At 45.8% G+C, this 23,537-nt stretch overlaps 1 protein-coding gene across 2 annotated transcripts in view; it reads left to right on the plus strand.

Annotated features, from left to right (window-relative positions):
* The first annotated feature begins 972 nt into the window (after window positions 1–972).
* Window positions 973–23,537, plus strand: part of LOC119465019 (venom metalloproteinase antarease-like TpachMP_A) — a 45,811-nt gene continuing 23,246 nt past the window's right edge. Inside the window, exons 1-9 of one of the 2 annotated variants that reach the window (XM_049656369.1) lie at window positions 973–1,205; window positions 2,348–2,419; window positions 2,481–2,611; window positions 7,126–7,175; window positions 9,601–9,709; window positions 15,175–15,315; window positions 15,948–16,098; window positions 17,774–17,899; window positions 20,774–20,958. In XM_049656369.1, coding sequence (XP_049512326.1) covers window positions 1,080–1,205; window positions 2,348–2,419; window positions 2,481–2,611; window positions 7,126–7,175; window positions 9,601–9,709; window positions 15,175–15,315; window positions 15,948–16,098; window positions 17,774–17,899; window positions 20,774–20,800 — 933 coding nt within the window. In that variant the 5' untranslated portion in view covers window positions 973–1,079 and the 3' untranslated portion in view covers window positions 20,801–20,958. Of the gene's footprint in view, window positions 1,206–2,347; window positions 2,420–2,480; window positions 2,612–7,125; window positions 7,176–9,600; window positions 9,710–15,174; window positions 15,316–15,947; window positions 16,099–17,773; window positions 17,900–20,773; window positions 20,959–23,537 lie in introns of those variants that run through there. The other variant, XM_049656370.1, reaches the window with a different exon arrangement.

The following is a 23,537-nucleotide window of genomic DNA, read 5'->3' on the forward strand; positions in this document are numbered from 1 at the left end:
AACCAGAATTGAAAACACGCCGCACACAGATTACACTTTGCAGACTCAGGATAGGACACACATACAGTACACATGCTTACTTATTGTCCGGTGGCGATCCGCCTGTCTGTGATGAATGTGGCGAGCCACTCAGTGTACTTCATGTCCTCTTACAGTGCCCTGAACTGGAGCCTCGGAGGAAAAAACATTTTCCATTACCATCACGGCAATATCTCCCATTACATCCTTCTATGTTTTTGGGCAATGAACCTCTTTTTAAATATGAATCACTTCTCGCGTTTTTAAAAGACATACATAATTTCCGTGTTATCTATCCAGGTGACGTGTAGCACGGCCTCTCTGCAGAGGCCACTGCTGCGGTAATTTATTAAAGAAAGCACGTGCCTCGTGGTCTTTGTTCACAAAGGCCTTCGGTAGGCGTTGTGCTGCTTTTATATCCTTAATTTTAGCACCATGACCACTTCTCATACATTCGCGACCCACAGATCACTCCACACGTCACTGCCATAATTCTATTCGATATATGTTTTACGCTTATATACCGCGATTTGCTCTTAGGCCCCTTTACAGCCACATAGCATCCTACCATCGGAACCCACTGATCATGGCAAACATACAATTCATTGTCTTGGCGCTCTTTGGCCACATTTGGCCCTTGCGCCAAAAAACACCAAATATCATCATCATCATCATCACTTTATAGCTCCAATTTTGTGCACGTGTTCTTTAATTATCTGTCAAATGACGAGCGTCAAGCGAATGAATAAACAGTTTGCAAGGTTCGTGTTCATTTTGTGCTTACGTTTCAGTGGTCACTGTGCTTACGTTTCAGTGTGTCACATGAGCAACGCAACTGAAACTGTAAAGTCGTGTCATTCCCACTAGCTCCCGTCGAAGCACTTCTGCACTTGGCTACAAAAGAAAAAGATTCTGCCTTTAATTTAATCGTTAAAACTCTCAATTTCTTTGAAAACAAAGCATCGCGATTATCGGTAGTACGGACTGAATTATAGTGTTCTATTTTAGGGTCGATTCGAGCACACTTGTATTTCCCAATCATCTTCTTTCTTTCTGCAGAAATGAGAGGAGCCATTCCACAAAAGTTTGGTGTCGAATTGCACTTCATCAGTGACTACAACCACAGCAAGCACTTCGAAGGGCGAACAGACGATCATGTCATGTACGTGACGCTGTTCATGCATTCGGTGAGCAGTGGTAGCGTATGGCTTTGAACAGCTTGGTGTGCCATTTGTGTAAGATACCTTGAAATATTATCACTGGCTGGAAATTACAAGCTTAAACTTGGCTCGCAAGCACCATCTCAAGCTGAAAACGTTTTCGCGGTGTGAGTCGAGCTTTATATTAAATTTGGTGCTATTGGCTCAACAATGAAGAAAAAAATGCGTGTGGATCAGACAGGTGTTTTTCACCGCACCGCTTGTAGCATGAAGATCTTTACGGTAAGCATGTTAACTCACTGTGAACCTTACTGCGATTTCCAAGGTGAATATTCGACTGAAGTCAGACTGGTTGGGGAACACTTGAAATCAGGCTAGTTAAGCAGACCTCAACTAAATGCGTTTATTAGACGTATGTCAGCGTTTCGGCATCCTTTCGACTCCTCATAAGAGGCGACTTCGCGAAGCTGCAGCAGAAAACCCACACTCAACTTCTTCAAGATGAGTCATGCAACTTTCTCAAGTTACGCAAAGCGCAACTACTAGCGATAAAAATGCGCGGAGCTGAGGGGCTCAAATTCTGTTAGTCAAGGTCATACAAATGAAAGACGATGACACCAGCGATAGCATAGGGGAAGTTACTTGTTAGGTTTAATTGAAATGTACAAATAAGGTAAAGGAAAATGAAAGTGGACGAAAAGGTAACTTGCCCCAGGATGAGACCAAATCCACATCCTCCGCATAGCACGCGAATGGTGCTCCACCAATTGCGTTACCGCGGCGCGATCTCTTCGGCCACTTTCTTGTGTATTTTCCCTCATCGTTATTACACTTAACCTTTATATTTCAACGCTCCCATCAAAGATAACAACTGACTTCCCCTGTGTTTTTTGCGACTTTCTCCTCTATCACTCCATATGATTGTGAATAAAAAAATTGATCCCTTCGGTTCCTCGTATTTTTATCGCCGGTAGCGTCGCTTTGCGCTATTTACCCTCGTAACTCTCCTCATCAGATCTCACAGCTGATGTTGGTACCGAATATGTGGGCAAGCGCCCGCTCTAATGATCTGCTCCTCTTTGCAACATCCCTGCAGTGTTGCCACCAACCAAAAGAAAAAGAAAGCAAACAAGCAGAGTGATATGTGCCTGAAATCCCTTATTCTTCAGGTCAGCCTTCGAATGGACCAGCTTACTCCACCTGTTCCCATCGGTATAACAAAAATTCAAACGACGTCAACGGTAAGCCTATATATGGTCAAGGTATTTTTGCCCTGTCTCAATTAACACATTTCACTTTCAGGATAACGAAGATTATGTAGAGCTGTGGGACAATGGGGACCTGATCGGCAACGAAACGCTGAAAAAGCTGAACGAAGTAGTGCGGAACGACACGAACTACCAGAAATCAGACGTGGTCTACATGGCAACAGGGTAAGCAAAACTATACTTCACGTTAATCCGAGTACACGCAATCAGTCAGGTACAAGAACTGCTCGTGATAGGAAATACCCGTGACTATGTAGGAGGCCTTCCACAGCCAGATTGCCACAGATAAAAACTGTACAGCAGACAGAAGTTCCTGCTTCGTCTCAGTTAAGGTTGTGATCGTGGTAGCTGGTGTAAAAAGAGACGGCGCCCATCGAGGGCTTGAGTGCGCGATGGCGGTGCAAAGAAACAGTTGACGTCCGGTGGAGCAAAGCGTTTATTTCTCCAGCAGCAAGGCGTTTGCAAGGAGCTGCGCCCGGGAACCTGCCTCACTCTCTCCCCGACTTTAATGGCTTGGTCCAACTCCCTTCAGTCAATATCCACACCCTCCGGCGTAGTCGCATAACAACTTCAACAGCAAAATAAGTTTTTACACATTGTTCGAACGTGTTTGCATTTTATCACCCCAACAGCAGCGACACTGCATTCCATCGCACCTCACAAACATTTAAAGTTTCGCGCTGCCGGAAGCCACCGGTCATCACACGCCTGATGACTATGATAATAATGATTACGATTATTATTGTTGTCTTCCCTTTGCAACGGGGGTAGGGCCCTGCACAGTGTTCTTACCAGAAAAGCACACTGACCGGGAATGTTGCAACAGCGGTTGGAAGGCGGCACCCAATCGTAATAGGAGCAAGAATTATTTTCCCTTGGCCGCGGTTCCCCTCTACAAAACACGCTTCCCACGCGTGCTTTGTAATCGATCTGCGTAATGGTTTAGGGGACGCCGTCATGGCCTCTAATGACACTTTTTGAGAACCCTAGTGCGCATGGCTGAATGACTTCGGTACAGTTGCAGTCACACTAGGCACGACGAACCTGCTACCATAATTACCGCTTAGAAAAACACGGCAAACCCCCGCTGCAGCAGCTCCAACATTTAAACTTATAAGCTGAAGTTTAGAACTACTTTCAAGTCCCTTCTCAGAGGCTGCGTGCTTTTGAAATATATCATTATAGGAACACATTCCGCAATGAAATCAATTGTGTTTTGCTTTGAGATCCACCTAAGTAACTTCGAGTGCGCTGAAAAAAACTACAATCATTCGGAAGTTTTTATGCGCGTTTATTTCCACCTGAAATTTATTTGCACCGTATCTATTCCGCCACTAAATACAAACATAGCAGCAGACTTCAAAATAGAATGATAATGCAGAAAAATTAGCGCATGCTTAGAGAGTACAAAGGGACCGAGTAGTAAAAAGAATGCTTGTAAACATAAATCTTACATATCTTGTGTAGTAATGCATCGAGTCTTACAAATAATTATTTCAAAATAAATTTCAATCCCACACAATACAAGGAATATGAATATGTATGAAAGTAAAGCGGCTCACTTATGAAAAGCTTTCCAGTCAAATGCCCTTATGACTAAACAGTAAGTACTGTTTAAAGTTAGCAGTTGCCATTATCACATTTTCGGGTGCTAAAAAAATGGCATTTAACTAGCGTTTGTTGCTTCATAGCATAATTCTGTACAGAATGCAGCCGTCTTCTGCAGGATCTAAACCTTCAGAAACATCAAAGTTCTCGCCTTATAGCGCCTTATTTATTAGCAAAGTTCCGCAAGTAATAATTCCGCATGAACGAACCGGAAGTTCTTAATCGCTTAACAGGGTACTTTGGAAGACGCTTGAATACACCCGGGCTCCGCTGTCTTCCAGCTCTAGACCGATGTAGTGGTGGGGCGAAGAGCATACCTAAAGTGTCCCAGCAAAGTTTCGTTCATTTTACACTTTTTAGGTGTTATAGATAAAAACGCTGCACAAAAATCGAAGTGCTTGCTCTATCTGTCGGTGCCGGCTCATGGTACTCCTTAGGTGCCGTCAATCCACTCACCGAAGTACCCGCCGCCTAGTTGTCTGAAAAAAAATGCAGTACAATACGCTAATAATTATGGGGTTTTACGTGCCAAAACCACGATCTGATTATGAGGCACGCCATAGTGGGGGAGGACCACCTGGGGTTCTTTAACATGCAACTAACCCCAGGTACAATACGCTGGATTTCATTCCTGAAAAGGGGGCACCTCTTCGTGGTCGCCTTGGCGTTGCGCTGCTAAGCCCGAGGGCGCGGGATCGAATCCCGGCCGCGGCGGCATTTCAATGGGGCTAAATGCAAAAACGCCCATGTACCGTACATTACCTGCGGTTCCTTAACCTGCATCCAGTGAAACTTAATCCCGAGTCCCCCACTACGACGTGCCTCATCATCATACCCCGGTCTTTGCGCGTAAGATCCCAGAATTTAACCCCAACAAGCCCTAGGCGATCTTCTGCCTTGCTTTTTTAGGTGCGAAGCCCCTTATGCGCCCGGGCTGTCGGCGTCTCCTGTCGTAATCGTCGTCGTCGTAACCGACGTCTTTGTCGTCGTCCACAGCTGGCTGCGTTGCCGGTAATCATTCCTGCATACCGCCTACGTCTTGGTGCTCTCATGATCGTTTTGTTAACTTGGTAGGAACCAAAATTGGCATACTATAACAAGAGTATATGGCGAACATAAGTGATGGGTGCGTGTCGTGTAGGTCATGACGATGACATGATGACATGCGTGTCGTGTAGGTCATGACAATGACCCAGCGAGAAACATTAACACTCAAATACCACTGGAATGGGTTCGGACGTGGGCACTAAGTGAAGGAAACACTAAAGGATGATGTTAGAAATCATAGTCATGAGCATGATTCAGCATAAATGACAATTACTCAGCGAAAAAAAGAATAACACTCAAAAGCCACTAAAATAGGTACGGACATGGACACTGCGTGAAGGAAACACTAAAGGATTGTGGTAGAAGTCATAGTCATGACCATGGTTCATCAAAAATGAGAATGACTCAACAACAAAATATTAACACTCAAAAACCAATGGAATGGGTTCGGATGTGGTACTAAGCAAAGTAAACGACTAAAGGTTGATGGTCGAAGTGATAGTCATGAGAATGACTGAGGCTTTCTTTCGCCTTAAGATCTCATAGGTGTACCAAAAGGGACTTCTGAGGACTCATGACATGCGTGTCATGTAGGTAATTAAAGAGCCGCCAAGGTCTTCGTGCTCTCATAGTTGTTGCGTTAACACGGTAGGCTCCCCATACACTGTTTCACCTAACATCAGTTCCCACAGGGCGTGGGTTCTGCCGGCTTTTTTTTTTTCTTCGTAAGTTCGGACCATGATCTCACGCATACGTTCTTTCAGGTTTCTGGTGCTTGCGGCACGTTGCATAGCACGTACGCACGCGCCGTTTTCCATTCTGCCAGAGACTTGGGAATGGAACACGCGAGTGATAGTCAATCTTACTACTGCCTTTCGCGTGCGTCATGTCGCATATCAACAAATTAATTATAAGATCAATAGCGTGCCAGTTTTTGCCAATTTTTCCATCGTTGCTGCTAACGCTTTGAAGGACTGCGTTAGACTACGCCACCTTCGGAACTGGAAATCCAGTCGTAACGTTAGAAACTTTCTTCGCCGGAGTACAAAAATCAATCGTCTTGTCATCACAGTCATACTAACCTCGTCACTGTCATCGTCTTGCTGTTGTCGTGACGCATACGCTGGCGTCAGACACACACACACGCACCTATAAAAACGTTTAATGTACGCACAAACTTTGGTCTATCTGATAACGCTTTGGAGAACCCCAAACGGTGCTGGATAGCTCGCTGCCTGTAAAATGCTTCGCATACCATCGATTCCAACAGTGTGTGGTATCTGCGTAGCTTTCAGGCTTTCTAGTTGGGTCTGCCGCAGCTCACCCTGGTAAAGCAACAAATCTTTTTTTCTTCTTTTTTTTTTGAACAAAGCAATGTAACAGTAAAAACTGTGTTTAAACGTGTGTTTTGAACATGTGCGATAATTTGCACACCATTTTGACTTGTTTATTAAATATTGCGAGCCTTAAAAAATTGGCTACCTAGGGGCCGCGCGTTATCAGTTTCTAGTTATCGGCAAACACAGATTCCTGAGTTTTGCGTGTGTGCGAGCATGTTCACAAGAATACACTGTTGGGCTAGTTGGTTCATGATCACTAACTTGCAGCGCACGACAGTGGGACAAATATCCACACACGCAGCGCTGTGTATAAGTTTTATGTACAGTGCGGCCCACTGTTAAAGGCAACACTCAAACGTACGGCTCTTCATTTGGCTAGCGCACAAGCTGCAAGTGGCTGCGCAAGCAATGTCAAAGCACTACACCGGTCTGTTGAAAGGAGTCAGAGCTACTAATTACAAGTGATCTGTGTCAAATCTAGGCGATCGTATTCTTGCGAGAGAGGGGAATCGGGGCATGGTTCTGCACTCGTGTTCCCTTTACCAGTGGAACCCTCTGTACACATGCGTCTCTTACGTGTGTGTCAGTCAGTCCCCTTGTCGTGTACCGCTATTTATCGATACGAGTATGTTATCTTCTCGAAAAAAGTTTCTGAGTGCCAACAATCTTGCTCGTTACTTTCAGCCGAGAAATGATTTCTCTGATTCCTGGAGGCAAGAGCTCATACATATTAGGTACGTACAGCATAACTTGTTTTTTTTTTCCTTATAGTGAGCCATTAAATTTTTGAAATATAAACACAGAGTACGGTGTCCCTCACAACGGCGTGCCTCATAATGAAATCGTGATTTTGGCTCGTAAGACCCCAGACTTTTTTAATTATAATACTTTATAATCCCTCACCCTTAGGTTAAATATAGCATGCTAAAATTATGTTTTCAGATCCGATTAAGCGGTTCCAAAGAACTGGGCATGATGGAAGAAGCGCAACATGAAATTTGTTAAGGCGGGAACTGCCTAACGCCAGCCGTCTGTACAATGCCAGCCTGTATGGCGCACCCCGTTCGTCGTCTGCTATAGCTCTTCGCGGTGAGGCACGAAAGACAATACTCGCTGCCCAAACAGGAGATACGTAATAGAGAAAAGCATTACTTATGTGGCCACTTATGCATTCACAAAGAAAATTTGGCCTCAGCTTTTGTTTTGTTGGATTTTCCAGCGTGCCGCCAAATAAAAAAAAAAAAACACCGCATATCCACGGGGTGAATGATGATGAGTGGGCGAAGCTCCGGAGGGAATCATCGGTAAACCGTGAATCTTCCGTGTAATTCGCCCAGTCTCGCCGCACTAAATCGAACGATTGACTTCCACCAATGACACGCGCCATATGTGACGTCATTCCTATTTTATAACAGCGTCCTTCATTATAATTGCACAACCTCCCGCTTAAGGGGACGCTAGCACAAACGCGTTAGAAACGTGCAGTACTCTCTAGTAAGGGGGAAAGGCCACAGCGTCTTACGCAGCCGTTTACACATGCCGGAACGTGCACCGCGTTTGCCGACGCCATCAGCGTTTATGAATACCGGGGTAAGGCGGAGAGGCCACAGCGTCTTACACCAGCTTCTTACACGGGCCGTAACGCGCTAGCACAAACGCGTTAGAAACGCGCAGTCTTTCGTTAATGTTGGGTATTTATTGTCATCGTGGTGCGTGCGTCCATGTGCACTTCGTGGCGTAGTGGTTAGCGCCACGCGTTCGGAAGCGAGGTGTCCCTGGTTCGATTCCGCGCTACGGACACAACTTTCGGAAATTTTTTTTCTCATAAAAGTAGACGTGGCTACCTACTACGACGATGACGACTACGACGACGACTACTACTACTACTACTACTACTACTACTACTACATACTACAGAGGAGGGACAGACCCACACCCTAAGGAGCTTCGCCCCTAAACACATGGGCAGCTTGCACTATAGTGGTGTAAGGCTGGAGTAAACAGCGGAGCTGCATGGTGATCGACCTAGCTCCTTCCAGGTTTTACTAGGCTTGGCTAAGTTTGGCTAGGAAACGCTAAGTACTGCTAGGGCGCGGTATTCCGAATCGGCTCGCCGCCGACGCACAGATTCTCGCTTGGCCGCGCGACGCGCTTCAAGATGAGCGGCTTCTTCGGATGTCCGGATCTTCTGTGGTCGTCCCATGTCAAGGCTACATATGCTCGCCACAGAGTCAAAGAGAGTTCTGCCGCCGTCGTGGCGACTCCGAGCTTTATCTGCCCGGTGACGTCCCTGCCAAGCTGCACCTCCACACTTGCCAGGGCGTGGCTGGTCGAAACCTGCCGAGCCACCGCCAGAGGCACCTGCTGCAGTCACGGACACCGCGCGCGTTCGGTGCGACCGCCGGGAAACGCGAACGGCGTCGGCAGCAGCTCTGCGATTTGCCTCGTTGGTGCTGCTACAATTTATTTCTCTCTCTCTTTCTCTCTTTCTCTCTATCTCTCATTTTCTCTTTCTCTTTCCCGAGCATAGCGCGCGCCGCGCGCATCCTCTCCTTCCCTCTCCTTAACGTCCCATGTCAAGGCAACATGTGCACTACTCGGAGAGGAGATGAAGCACACGCCGCTCCGCGTGGTGGTTGCTAGGCAACGCTCTCGCTCGGCGAGGGTTTTTTTTTTTTTTTTTGGATTGAGCAAACACATTACGCCCGGCTTAAACAGATACGCTGTTAAAACGCTTGCTTTCAAGAGTGGCGGGAGAAATGGCACACTTTGCCATTAAAATTCTGGGGTCTTAAATACCGAAATCAAAATCTGATTATGAGGCATGTCATAATGTGGGGCTCCGGATTAATTTTGACCACCTGGGGTTCTTTAGAGTGCACCCAATGCATAAAACACGAGCGTTCTTTTTTTATTTCCGCCCCCCATAGCGATGCGCCTCCCGCGGCCGGAATTGAACCCGCGACCTCGAGCTCAGCAGCTCCACGCCATACCCATTGGGCTACAGCGGCGGGATGCCTACAATTAAAGATTACTGCTGCTACGATGTCTTCTGCTAAAGATTTATGTTTTGCTTGTTGTTGTCTTTTCTTTTAATGTCAGCGCACAATAGCGAGAGCAGAAATTCGAAGATTGACATGCATTTCTGATGACTTGCAGGAACGGCGGGTGACGCTCTAGCTTGTGCCGATAAAAGGGCGGCAGTCGGAGAGGACAAGCCTGGAAAGTTTTCAGGAGTGAACACTGCTGCCCATGAAATTGGACATCTGTGAGTGTGCTCTCAGTATATTACAGGCTTGCAGTTTTCTTCAGTCCTTCTTAGAGAGAACGAGCTGTTAAACCCAAAGTGATGTGTATTGCTCCATTTACCATCTGTGTCAGTGTGTTTATGCGTACGCTACTTATTTAAACATTTCCAAATTTCACAGTAATGGTGGTATTGCTAAAAGGGGTCTTGACAGTCAGCAGCGGCGATTGCTCCACCTGAGTTCCACTCTCGAGAGTACACAAAATGGTACCATCGGTTCATTAGTTGACGGTTGCGTAGAAACGCGAGACGTGAACCCTAACTTCGCGCTAGAGTCTTAATTTTGTTCCCCACAAGTTCCAATAAGTAAGTAGAACACATCTGCAAAACGCCTGTGTACTAGGGCGAGCTTATGTGGAAGGAATGTCCTTGTGCGTCGTCTGTTTCTCCGATCGAGCTTCTCGCCAGTGTTACTGTATCACCCTTAATATCGATTCGCGTATATTGATGCGGAATCGTCAAAAAATGGCTCATTGAGCGAAATAGCCGACGTCCTGCGTCTGTAGCCGTGAAGCGGCACCTAAATTCCCATTGGCTGCGACGCCACGGCACGAGCGTGCCTCGACGGAGCAGAGCGGGCGAAACCGAAGCACCAGCGCGCCTGGTGTTGCGCGAGGGGGGAGGGCATCGCCGCGCCGCCAAAGCGCTCTCGCTCTCGGAAGCCTGTGTTATCTGCGCGTTCCTTGTCCGCGAAAGCTCTCGCCTGCGTTCTAGCTGCGGCTCGGTAATGCCAAATCAAAACGCACCAAACGTATCAACGTGCTCGCTTGCCCGTGAGGACTTCATAACTCGAAGGACAGCTTAGCGGCGTTCAATTGAACATTAATGCTTTCGCACTCACAACTCATCAGAAGTTCTTAGGTGTCCTCCGAGATTTTCCACCAAGTCGAACGTGTTTCCGAAAATTCTCCACTTACTAAGTGAAGCATATGTTTCACTAGATCACGAGTGCACGTACCCCACCATTCCGGAAACACTAGATTTTGTAGACTATGTGGCAATCCTATTATCTCCTTTTCGCCAAATAATCTCTTATACGGTGTATTGAAGCATGGGCAGCTGTAGGGCATCACGTCGCCACTTCATTGGGATCTGCGCAAAGCGGAATATCGGCGCACCCGGTTTTGAAAGCCCGTGCTGTAGTGAGAGCCGACCCTGCCCGTATTCTATACAATAGGTGGTTGAGTCATTTGAAGGCGTACTCGACTACTTGTACATATTTCCAAAGTTGTAGAAATTCTACCACAAGCTTCTCGCGCTTAAAATTATGATACTTAGCAAGTGTGAAGGTTCAAAAAAATCCGAGGGAACCCAAGCACTTATGAGTTGTGAAAGCGAAAGCGTTAATCCAATTGAACGGCGCTGAGCTGTCCTTCGAGTTATGAACTCCTCGCAGGCAAGCGAGTCCGCTGAGATGCTTGGCGCGTTTTGATTTGGCGAGGCGCAGCTAGAGCGCAGGCATCCTTGCGCTTGCGCGGGTAAGGAACGCGCGGATAATACAGGCTTCCGAGAGCGAGGGTGACGTGGCGTCGCAGCGATGCCCTCTCCCCTCACGCAACACCAGACGCGCTACTGCAGCAACAGGTGTTCCCTTTCGCCCGCTGTGCTCCGTCGAGGCGCGCTTGTAGCGTGGCGTCGCTGCCAATGGGAATTTATGTGCCGTTTCACTGCTACAGACGCCGGACGCCGGTTTTTTTGCGCAATGACCCATTTGACGCTTTTGCATCAATAATATATCTTAATTTAACTAAAATTGGTCTTGATATACCACACCTGGCGTCATCGAAGTTATACTGATGGCATGGTACAGAGCAATATTTGCTGTGTCGTGTAGTAATGAGCCTAATTATATTTGATGGCACCCTCTATAACTAAAAATAACGTTGCGTGTCTTTCTTAAGGATGCACATGCGTGTGGCAGAAGCAGTGATTGCGGCAACAGAGCGAACCAGTGTATTATGACTTCATCGCGCGTCAACTTCATTGGTACTGTAACTGAAACAAAGTCGTAGAAAGAATGTTTATCGGTAACTTATTTAATGGTTGCCAGTATTTTTTAGTTTACAAGGTTCTGATTTGCATTTAATGCTAAAAAAGAGAACTCGAAAGTATGTTAATAATGATCTAAAACCAAAGTATCGTGCATCGGAAACCAAAGGGAGTAGACGAGGCGGTGAATTCTCTTTCTATAACTGGTCATTCATCAGTACTTTGATTTTGAATCCTTCAACAAGAGTTCACTAGCCAGTGAGCCTGCTTTTTGTTGCCAGCGATACCTACTTGGAAAGGTACCCACTGGAATCAGCTCTCTTATCACCAAGAATCAAAAACAAAATTGAAAATGCAGTTTCACCTGAAACGCAGACTATTGATAGCGATAGCAAGGTATTAGAATATTACGCTAAGTCACACAACAGAACTGACAGCCGGGCGAGTTGGTCGTGGTTCATCTTTGAATTGGCTTTTCCAGCGCGCGCAAGAAACAACACGGACGACGTCGAGTCGTTCATGTTGTTTCTTGCACTGGAAAAGCCAGTTCAAAGATGAACTAATACCCCTGACACACGGGCAAAAGTAAAGTCCTTTGCAGAAAACCCCTTTTGTTACTCTGAAGGACCCTTTGCAGAAAGGAGCTGCACCGATGACACACGGCAGCGCACTAACTTCTTTAGGTGGTTGCTCAAATGAACGCCGCAAAAAAAAACGAAAAAAAAAACGCGCTGCTTGTTAAAGCAGCAAGAGAGAAAACATTTGCAAGAAGCTGCGCATGTAGATTACATTTAGTGATTGTAGAACCTAAAAACATTTTTTTTCAACTTTTTGATGGCTTATACTGCGCATATTTGGAATTTAGCATGGCGGCGCTAACGACGTGGTGCGGGCGTTTGAGAGTATAGCTAGAGTAAATCTTCACTGTTCGACAAATCGCATTACCGCTAAAATTTAAAACATTTTTCCAAGGTAATACAAATACTTACGGGGCACCTTAGCTATGTAACAGGTGTTCTTCTACTGATGAGCTGTGCACGCTGTATGCGAGAGTACACCTTTCCGCTCGAAAAGTAGATGCCCGATCTTCTTTTCCGCAAAGGAACTTTGCCGGGAGGGAGATACTCCTTTGTCGTGTGTCACTGTGCTTGAACGCCTTTCCAGTAGATGTCCCCTTACCTAAAGGACTTCAGAGTGCCCGTGTGTCAGGGGTATAAGATTTCTAGTTTATGGGCCCTACTCGATAACCGCGAGCGCGGGCACTGGACAGCATGCGTGCTTGTCTCAAATCAAATGTCCCGTGATGCTGTTTTCTTCAACTTTTCAGCTATGTCACATTTCCAAAATTCACAGATCATGAGACCTTCAACACGGGTCCTGCGGGAAGACAGCGGGCATGCAGCCACCAGCATTCGCGGCTCGCTCTTGCATGCTCGCCCTTCGCCTTAGCACCCACCCCAGATATAACGTGACCTCCAAACGAGGCGCCAGGGCCGCGCATGCTCGATCACGTGGCCTCCAAAAGTGAGCGTTCGGGAAAACGACGCGCATCAGCCCACAAGCCTGTTTGACTTGCCTGCGCATATTCGTCTTCACACCCAAAGCGATCACGTTACCTCTAACACACGCAAAAGAGTTTAGCGGGCCCAGTGGTCTAGACCACACAGGTAGTGCATGCGCCTCGCTCTCGGGACATCACGACGGCGGCAAGAAAATGGAGGACGCTTAAGATTCGCCTTTAATAGTGGAACGCGATAGCATTCAAATCACTGACTGCTTGTAACGCTTCCCGGCAACTACAGCTTTCTTTTCTTTTTTTCTTCACCTTCGCCTCCGGGCCCCGCTGTGGCGGATGCACGGATGCGAGCGCAATCTGGATGGTGTTGCTCCAAGGTACACAACGGGGCGCGCCGCTCTATGAATGGTAGAAACGCTGGAAAAGGAGTTTGTGTTTGAGTTTCCGCGTAACGAAATTATGTTCTCTCGTATATTCAAATTACGATCCGATGCTATCATGTCTGTAGCTTGTGGTTAAGTCGTACTTTACGATTTTTCTGACGTAGGTTACCTTGAGAAATTCAATTGGTTCACTAATGCCTCTGCGCCACGCGGAGACCGGGCCTGCGTGCGTGGTTCGGTGTGCATGGTTCGGAATGATTTTCCGCTGACAAGACGGTCGGCGCCGCACGCCGGACGCCGACACCAAATTTGTTGTGACACGGGGCCTTTAACGCTATCGCGTTAAAATGCCCCTGAGGTGTCCGTACAACTGCTCAGTCATAATAATATTAGAAAAGTGCTACACTGAAGACTACACGGTAAAGTTAAACATTTCGGCGACGAAATAATTTTTCTAAACATGCTGCGAGCTCGTGCGTGAAAGCGAGTAAAAATATTTTGGCCTTGCGGACACCGCTGGCCTCAATGATATTAAAGAAATCATAAGATTACTAGTGGGCATTCGACATAAACATTCAAAAGATATACTGGTATACGCCAGTTAACCGACCATTGTGAAGGGCAATCTACAACCAGTGTCTTCTGCTTATCACCTGAGGGCTGAACCTTGGACACTCGCAAGAAAGTTTGAGGTGAAGCCCAGCGTAGCGTATGGTCGGTGTTAAGGGTGGTTTTCACAAAGCTGCCAAATAAAAAAAGCGGCATAGATTGGGGAACACACGGGAGTTTACGAATATGCAGTTGAAATTACGATAAATAGATTTTAATTAAAGCAGTTTGGCTTATCAATTTTGACAGGAATATTGCCAGGAAGGACGAACACAGTTATAAAATCCCGTAATAATGTTATTTAAATATAAAGGTTTATCGTTATAAGGGTACATAAGTGAAAAAAAAAAGCTTGTAGAAATATGCATGTTGTTCTTTGGGAACGAGAAATGCTATCTAGCTTTTCCCAAGCTTTTCATTTCCCCAACGCGCCGTGGTTGCTTAGTGGCTATGGTGTTGGGCTGCTAAGCACGAGCTCGCGGGATCGAATTCCGGCCACGGCGACCGCATTTCGATGGGGCGAAATGCGAAACACCCGTGCACTTAGATTTAGGTGCACGATAAAGAACCCTAGGTGGTCCAAATTATTCCGGAGTCCCCCACTACGGCGTGCCTCATAATCAGATCGTGGTTCTGGCACGTAAAACCCCATCATTTTTTTTCTGCCATCGTTATGCCGTGGTAAACAAAATCCACAGCATACCCACACAAATTGATGCTTTATTACTGACATAGAAAAATATCGCCCACCAAGTCACACCGGGACGTTTTGCTGAACTCAGTAAAATATTGTAAAATACGTGGACGGCAATTTGTATGTGACAGAAAAAAACGTTTGGCATGTACTGCGCCTGCAAAGAGAATGTCTGTAGTAGTTATAAACTTTACTTATACAAAAACAGACAAACTGGTCTTTTTCTTTCTTTCAGGTTAGGTTCTCCCGACGACAGCCCAGGCGAATGGGGTGATTGTAAAACGGAAGACGGATACCTGATGAGCAAATATGCGAACGGAAAACGTGCCTTTACTTTTTCAAATTGCAGCAAGAATGCCATCGCTGGGTTCTTGACGTAAGCTCTTTGACGTGGATAGCCGATATTCTAGTTGGCATTCAGCGGAATAAATGTAGCTGGGCAGGCCATGTAATGCGTAGGATGGATAACCGGTGGACCATTAGAGTCACAGAATGGATACCATGAGAAGGGAAGCACAGTCGAGGTCGGCAGAAAACCAGATGGGATGATGAAGTTATGAAATTTGCAGGCGCAAGTTGGAATCAGCTAGCGCAAGACAGATGTTATTGGAGATCACAGGGAGAGGCCTTCGTCCTGCAGTGGACATGAATAGGATGATGATGATGATGATGATGATGATGATGATGATGATGATGGTGATGATGATGATGATGATGATGAACTGCGATATAGCACTCCTCAAAAGCACTAGTGTTGGCAAAGTTCTAACAAAGATTCCATAATGAAATCAGTGGGTTTGATGTAAGCCCGTCTAATCGGGAAAATTCATGGCGGGAAATATCCAGCGCCGACCAATCGTTAAACTTCCTGCAACACTAACTGCGGAACAACGTTGTGCCAGAAAAAAAGCAAGGATTGTGAATCATGGTGTGACCCACGCGCAAAACATTTCTCACTTGCGGTGTCGAATTTATTGCGTTGGTTGATTTCATGGGTTCTTTTCACAGGTTAAATAAATCTGACTGTTTAAAGAAAAGAATCAACTGTCAAATTGTATCCTTTCCTAACAAGGCATTAAAGCTGCCAGGCCATGTGATGAGCGGAGACGCCTATTGCAAGTTGTTCTACTCAGGATTTGCTGCTGCTTATTTTCTAGAGGTGAGAAACATTTCAGTGCATGTCCCGCCTAGAACTTATTAAGACCGCGGGTCAAAAAAAAAATCGTCGGTCCGTTCACTCCGTGACGATGGTTAACCAGTGGAGCTGAAACGTGTGGCCCTGCTGTTTATCACTGGGTTGATCCCGAGGGCTCAATAAAGTATTTCTCAAGTATGATGTTACACACACGTTCGGCTGCGACGAAGATAACGACGTCACTGACGGTATGCTCACAGTCCGACGCTGGCGCTTGCGTTCGATGTTTCGAGTTTGCTCGGCGGCGTGGTTAGCAGCACTCGCCTGCCATTTCCGCTTGCAATTCTTCGAAATTAAATTGCTTCAAAATTAAATATGTCCGTTACGTAACACAATGAATGGATCATACCCCCTTGAGCAATGGCTTATACCCCCGTGAACGCGGCCTCCCCGTTATGACGACAGAAAAAAACTGAAATTCTACGCTGGAATGATGAGCGGCAACGCAGCCAGCTGCGGAAGAAGACGACGACGACGCTCGAGACAATGCTGATGATGATAGTTTTCTGTACACAGGCGATTTCGCCTAGCCGTATACAATTTCGCCTATACATTTAAAGCTTTGCTTTAAAAATCTAAGCACTTAAAAAGGTGAATTCCTGCCTGCTAAAGAAAAAGCACATCTTTCAAAGAGGTTATTAATTTCACAGAATCGTCGACCAGCGTAATGCCGAGCACCGTGTCGCGAGGCGCCTCAACAAACGTATCGACGGCAGGCGCCTGCGCACAGAGCAGAAACTCTTAACAGAACTTTGATGTGTCGAGTTTTGTGACATCGCGTGATAGGCAAGCAAAGTGGGCGCAGCCCGAAAGCTTTCGACCAATAGCGGTGGGCTAATGGCAAGAAAAGTGTACGATAGGAAATAATTTTTCTTTTGTTCGGTTTGATCACGCATAATCAGTGTGTACACGTCGTATCAGATGGGATGCTTTCGCTGTTTTCGTGATGTCGCGTGACAGACAGGTGAAGTGGCAGGGGCTCGACAATTTTTTTATCAATCATGGAGGGCTGATTGCAGAAATAAAATAGAAACAGTTTGCAATAGCTTTACGTTATAGCGCCCTTGTCGGGAGAGGCGTTTCTCGCAGAAAACGTATCCTATGACGTCGTGTGGTCTAATTGCAAATTCTTCTTTCTTGGGTTTTACGTGCCAAAACCAGTTCTGATTATGAGGCACGCCGTAGTGGAGGGCTCCGGGTTAATTTTGACCACCTGGGGTTCTTTAACGTGCACTACAACGCAAGCACACGGGCGTTTTTGCATTTCGCCTCCATCGAAATGCGGCCGCCGGGGCCGGGATTCGATCCCGCAACCTTGTGCTCAGCAGCGCAACGCCTTAGCTGACTGAGCCACCCCGGCGGGTGGTCTAATTGCAAATAGTATCTAAAAAAATACAGTGTTTCTTACAAAACGCAAAGAAAACTTCTCTTAAATTGATTCACATTGCTCGTGGGACCCGCGTAATATTTTTTTTTTTATTGCAGCCCTTCTAATGCGTCAGCTTAAAGTTACATTGCAGCAGACATCCTTTTATAATACTACACAGCCGGAAGCATTTCCAGACTTCCCGCCCCAGTGCATAATATTTTTTTTTTCTTCCTTTTCAACTAACATAAGCCGAGTCTCTTTTCTTCGCAGCTTTTTGCGTTCCTCCAGAAGTGCATGATTCCTTGCCTGGTTGAGGAGAAGAGAACCAAGAAGCTGAGATTTTTGACGACTATAGCACCAGATGGCACACGTTGCGACTACAATAATCGACACAAGGTAAAAAAAATCGCTTTACTTTCGCTTCCAAATTAATTTGTCGTTTATCACGTTTATGTGCGTTGCCCTGCATGACACGAACCATATTATCAAAAAACTTGCTATGTTTCCTGTATCAAAGCAGTCAATTTGACGGTAGCAGAGAAAACTAAACAAGCTTCCCACTAATTCTTTGATACCATGCCGTTCCCGCTTTTCAACATATAAGGGGATGCCCCACCGCCTTCATTATATTTCCAGAACTACGAGTTAATGCAAACGTCAAGGGGAAGGAAGAATAAGAATGAAGTTTCACCAGTTGTCGTTGTACAACTAGTGCTGTTTCAGATGCGCAACCAGCATGCCTGCATAATACAAGTGCCCACAGATGACTCGTGCACCAGATCAAGTTCAGTGGGTGATTTTGTTGTATATAGACATTAAAGACTGCAACGTACGTTTCAGCTCTGACGTGTTATTGCACCAATGGTAGCAGAACTGTGAGCAATTTTGGAAGCGACAAGTCAACCTCCATATAAAGGTTCGCTTCCGTAGGTTTACAGTCTACACTTCAGCTGCTCTGCAACGTTCGTGCAAAAAGTTCACAAAGTAAAATCATAATGAAAATCAGAAAAGTTAACACATGTTGCGGGATCTCGCTGTCATGAAAATGAATTTCAGTGGTCATCCCATTACATTTAGAAGTCAACGAGTGGACGAATTGGCAAAACGTGCACACGAACATGGACTCAGAATAAAAAAAATGTCACAGTTTCACCCTAACGGCGAAGCAATGAATGCGATAGCAACACAGCAATGTCATACGAAGTAAGGTGAGCGGCTTTGGTAGCAATATGAATTGTAGTAAACATGAGCTGATTAAGTAAGCAGGTGTGCTGCGGCGTAAGTAGACCGACATGAAGAGAGACTCGATGACCACGAGAAGGCGCGTGTGAAACGGTGGTGTTGATGAGAAGCGCTTCCCGTGGGCAGCGCGTGCGAAGGGACACACCTGTAGCGCTGCACTGCCGACCCGGACAGCATTGCATGTGTAGCGTGCGTTGGAAAATGTGGCCCGACTATTACTAACTGATTGAACAAGCGTGGTGTGAGCGCGCACAAACAAACATGAATAGATCACACTGAATGACTGCAGACAACGACTGTCAAAACGCTGGAAGCAAGCGCATATATACGCCGCAGCAGCGGGCGAAGGTACGTGCGGTCTATCGCTTCAACAGAAACTGAGCGGCGAATGCACAGCGCATAAAGGTCGGAGCCGTGTGGAGATAAGAGACGGTGCGAGCGAGCGACGAGCGCGGTTGTTGGCAGAGTAAAAATGCGCCCCCCCCCTCCCCCCCCCCCCCCCGCTCCCTCCGGCGCTCGCTTCCCGCTTCCTAGCTTGCGCGTGGAAGATTGAGTGTGTTCGCTCTCCGTGACAGCGTGCGTCCCCGCACGCTTCCGCTCGGGCATGTGGCGCGCGGTGAAGATTTTATCTATAGGGAACCTCACGGCGACGGCAGAAATCCGGTGGAAGTGTCCATATAATTGCTATCGCAATAATACACCGTTCCACTGTACGGTTAAGATGTTAGATCAGTACTAGGAAAGCTTTTAACGAGAAAGTAATGTGCGTCATATGCTTCGATGAAGAGGGCAAAAAATTTGTTTTGTGGACCGTGGACCTTCCCTATTTGAAACGCTTCATATGCATTCCAATAATTACATGTGTTTTCCGTCAAGGTTCTTATGGAAATATCACGAAATATAATCAGAATTCGTATAGATTCCGTAACAATTATACGGAAGCATACGGAATTATTGGAATGGCATGTGAACCGTTTCAATAGGACTGGACTGAAATTCTGGGAAGTTACCGCGAAGTGTGGGAACGTTAACTGTTTCACAGTTTTCTCCTTGGTGTGGCTTACGCTGAGCAGTCTATTATTAAAATCCATCGCACAAGTTCCATGTCGTGCGTGTTCGCGTGTGCGCGTGCGTGAAGCAGAGGACGAGAAGATAGTCTATATTTTTCTAGATTGCCCCTGATATCGCCAGCAAAGCCGACAGTTGCGCTACAAGCTAAGGGAGAAATAATCTACGATCTATTGGAAAGATACTTGTACCATACTCAGTTAGTGGCCTTGAAAGTGAATTTTTCAGAGCACTGAAAGACTTCCTTATTAGTAAGGACATCTCTTCGAATTGCTAAAGACTATTTCATTGACTATGACTGTTTCGTATTTTTTTCTCCCTGTGTGTTATATGTATTATGTGTTTGTACGTCTATGTGTTAGTGTTTGCGCATGCTACATTGTAATTTCTGTTCACTTTTTGCATTTTTTATTTGTTAATTTCTTTCAGCAATATATATATGATTTCCATATAAGTGAAATTATGTAGCCCGATACTTATCTTTCAACATCTCCAGTTAGATCCCATGTAACCCTATCCTCAGAGTTTCTTAAAGTATTATCTATCGGGAAATCTCGCGCAACCGTCCGTGTAAGTTTTGTAATGGACGCTGTGCCGCTTCGGAAATGAAGAAATGTGCCTCGCATACCCACATCTGCGGCACATCTGCGGCATAACATCAGCGGCACAACGCCAATTTACCGTCAATGTAATGTCGTAAGAAAATACGCCCTATACCCTACCCATCATGTCGGCGTGATACAATAACGCGGAGATATTTCTCGTGTTTCTCCACTCAAAATCTCACGTCCTGTGTAAAACAGAGTTCGTTATGCCTAGCTTCTTGAACGCCAGGCAGAAAGAAATCTGGAATCCAAAATAAGGCTGAAGGAAAGAGAGTTTGAACTCTGGTAATGTTTCTGTGCAGTGTTTCTTTGGTGCCTAAATGAAGCTTAACGGTACTTATTTATTTTGTCCCAGGTTTGCAAAAATACCGTCTGCGTGTGAGCGCCCAATCGCTTTCACTTGGAGAACGACTGTTTGTACCTAAATTATTTTTGTGGACCTCGCACGCCAGGATACATTATCTTATTGACCAATCAACACGTAGAAATATACTTCGTTCGTGATGCGCCTTCCAAATATTGAATAAATGTTTGTTTCTGTGAGTAGCAAACAGTGTGTTTTCTCGTGGCGAAAAAAAGTGACAAAGCTGAACCAGGGTGGCCTGAACAAAGTATCTATCGACAAAATTCTTTTTTTTTAATAAATGTATTTAAGGAGAGGGTTGGTGCCTATATATATGTGGCGCCGGCTACTCCTCTTCTCTTGCATGGTAGTTGTCCTCGGAATGTTGTCAAAAATCACCAAACTGGACTAATAATCACATGTACGAACATTCACGTACAAAGTCTTAGCTGAAATATAAATAAATGTTCGCGCTACACAAGAGTGCACATAACATAAATACTCGCAAAACTGAAGTGTTCACACACAACAGATGAGTTCACAAACCATAAATGTTCTCAAAACCAAGTTCACAAAGAAGATGTTGGGCACTTGCGAATTAGGTCCCTCTTGAATGCTGCGCTCTAAATACAACAGTCTTGTGCGCATACACAAATGCCACATGAACACGAAGACACAGTAAACATGTAATCAAGAGTGCCTGTTAATAATAACAATGCCAGCAATAACTAATATCTAACTTAGTATTCTTGTGATATTTTTTTATTTCTCCAAAAAATGGACCAAGGCGCGCGCAGCGATGTTTTGTAGTTTTTCTGTCGGCCATGGACCCAAAATTTTTCCTGTGGATAGTGGTCGTCTATCCAAGCCATGTAGTTTTTCTGAAAGATTCTTACGGGGAGCATCATGTTTTTTACAGTGTAGAAGAAGGTGTTCTATGTCTTCTTCAGCCGCTCCACATGAGCATGTAGCACAATTAGTTTTTCTTATCCTATACAGGAAGCTTTTAGTATAGGCAGTGCCTAGCCGAAGCCTATGTACTGGTGTTTCAACCGATCGGTTAATTTTAAACGGAATATTGAATTCTATTCCAGGATCAATATTATATAATTGAGAGTTCTGCGCATCATTTATGAACCAAGTTTCCTTGGACAATTTACCGCATAGTTTGTTCAATAAACAACGCGCATCACTCGTTGCTAGAGGAACTAGTGATAATTCATTCTTTTGATGAGCTGCACGTGCCATTTGATCAGCCGTTACATTTCCTATGATTTTACAGTGACTTGGAATCCACTGGAAAGTTATGTCGTGTTGCAGACCTTTCGCTATGGCGTATGTCTTCTATATTTCGTATGCCAATGTGCTGTTTGTTTTAAAGACGATAGTCTTTCTTGGGGAACTTAAACGCTGAAAATTTGGTCTGTCTGTCTGTCTGTCTGTCTGTCTGTCTGTCTGTCTGTCTGTCTGTCTGTCTGTCTGTCTGTCTGTCAACCGATTCAGCCGCCCGGCCAAAGTTGGACCACTTGCTTACCGCCCACACTACTTAAACTGGTACGGCTGTGCATACTTGTGAACGTTATCGATCAAAAAGTAAATATTACGCATATCTGAGGCGCAACATCACTAGGTAAGTATTAGGAGGTGTGTTCCTTTAATATAAAATACATAGATACGTAACTCTAAAGACCTTAGTTTCTTAAGCTGCGCTGAAAATGCCATGCTATGCGCGCCGACGAACGACGTCTGCCACGAAGGGAAGGAACCCTCTGCACAAGCTCGTGTTTCCCCGACTGCGCGCCGACGAGCGCCCTCTGCCATGGAGGAAGGAAACCCTCTGCACAAGCTCATGTTTGCCGATGTATTGCCAGATGGCGTCCATGTCTCACGCAGCGCCTTCTCAATTTTATCAATGCCAGCCAGATGCGGCCGATTCCGCCTCCTCAATTTTATCAATGCCAGCCAGATGCGGCCGATTCAACATAAAGGAAGCGCTGTCTGAGGCAGGGCAAAACATAAATGGCCGCTTGATGAAATACAACCCACTCTACAAGACATGCCCAGACAACGCAGGGAAAAGACCGACGACCAAATTGCAGCGGAGAAGCGCCGGCGTGCCGACGCTCGTCGTCTCAAGCGTGCCCAGGAAACGTCCGAGCAACGCTGAGCCGAGCGGCTGGCGCAAGATCGTGAGTCGAGGCGCACCCGGAGGGAACAGGGCAGACCAGGATCAGACCAGCACTCATGTAGTACGGCCGGCAGAAGACTATCGTCTTTCGACGACATTTGCAGCGAAGCCCGCAGATACGCGGCCATTTTTTCTTAACCTGATTTCATTTAGGCTCAGCAATGAGGCTTGCGAATCACTCAGAACTACCCAGCGAAGAGGTCCTGAATGCTGACATATGTAACGGAACGCAGAAAGTGTTGCGTAAAGTTCTGCCGTTGTGGACGTTGTAAATTGGCAAAGCTTATAAGATCTTTTCTCTTGGTATGCAGGTATATAAAACGCTGATGTAGAGCTTTGTTTCCAGCATGATCCATCGGTATATACGTGAATGCGATCTACGTAGTTAGTGTAAAGATGTGATAAAGTTAATTGCTTTATAGCAACTACGGGCACACCACATTTATGACCTACCCCAGGAATGGAAGTTACTATTTCTGGAATTGTAAGTCGCCATGGGGGATGAGCTGCGCATGCAGGCCAGTATTCGTAAGCAGGTAGTAAGTTATTGCACCGCAGTATTTCATCATGTATGCGTGCAGCGGTTCT

The sequence above is a fragment of the Dermacentor silvarum genome, chromosome 9 (genome assembly GCF_013339745.2).
Source record: "Dermacentor silvarum isolate Dsil-2018 chromosome 9, BIME_Dsil_1.4, whole genome shotgun sequence".
In the NCBI taxonomy this organism is placed as follows: domain Eukaryota; kingdom Metazoa; phylum Arthropoda; class Arachnida; order Ixodida; family Ixodidae; genus Dermacentor; species Dermacentor silvarum.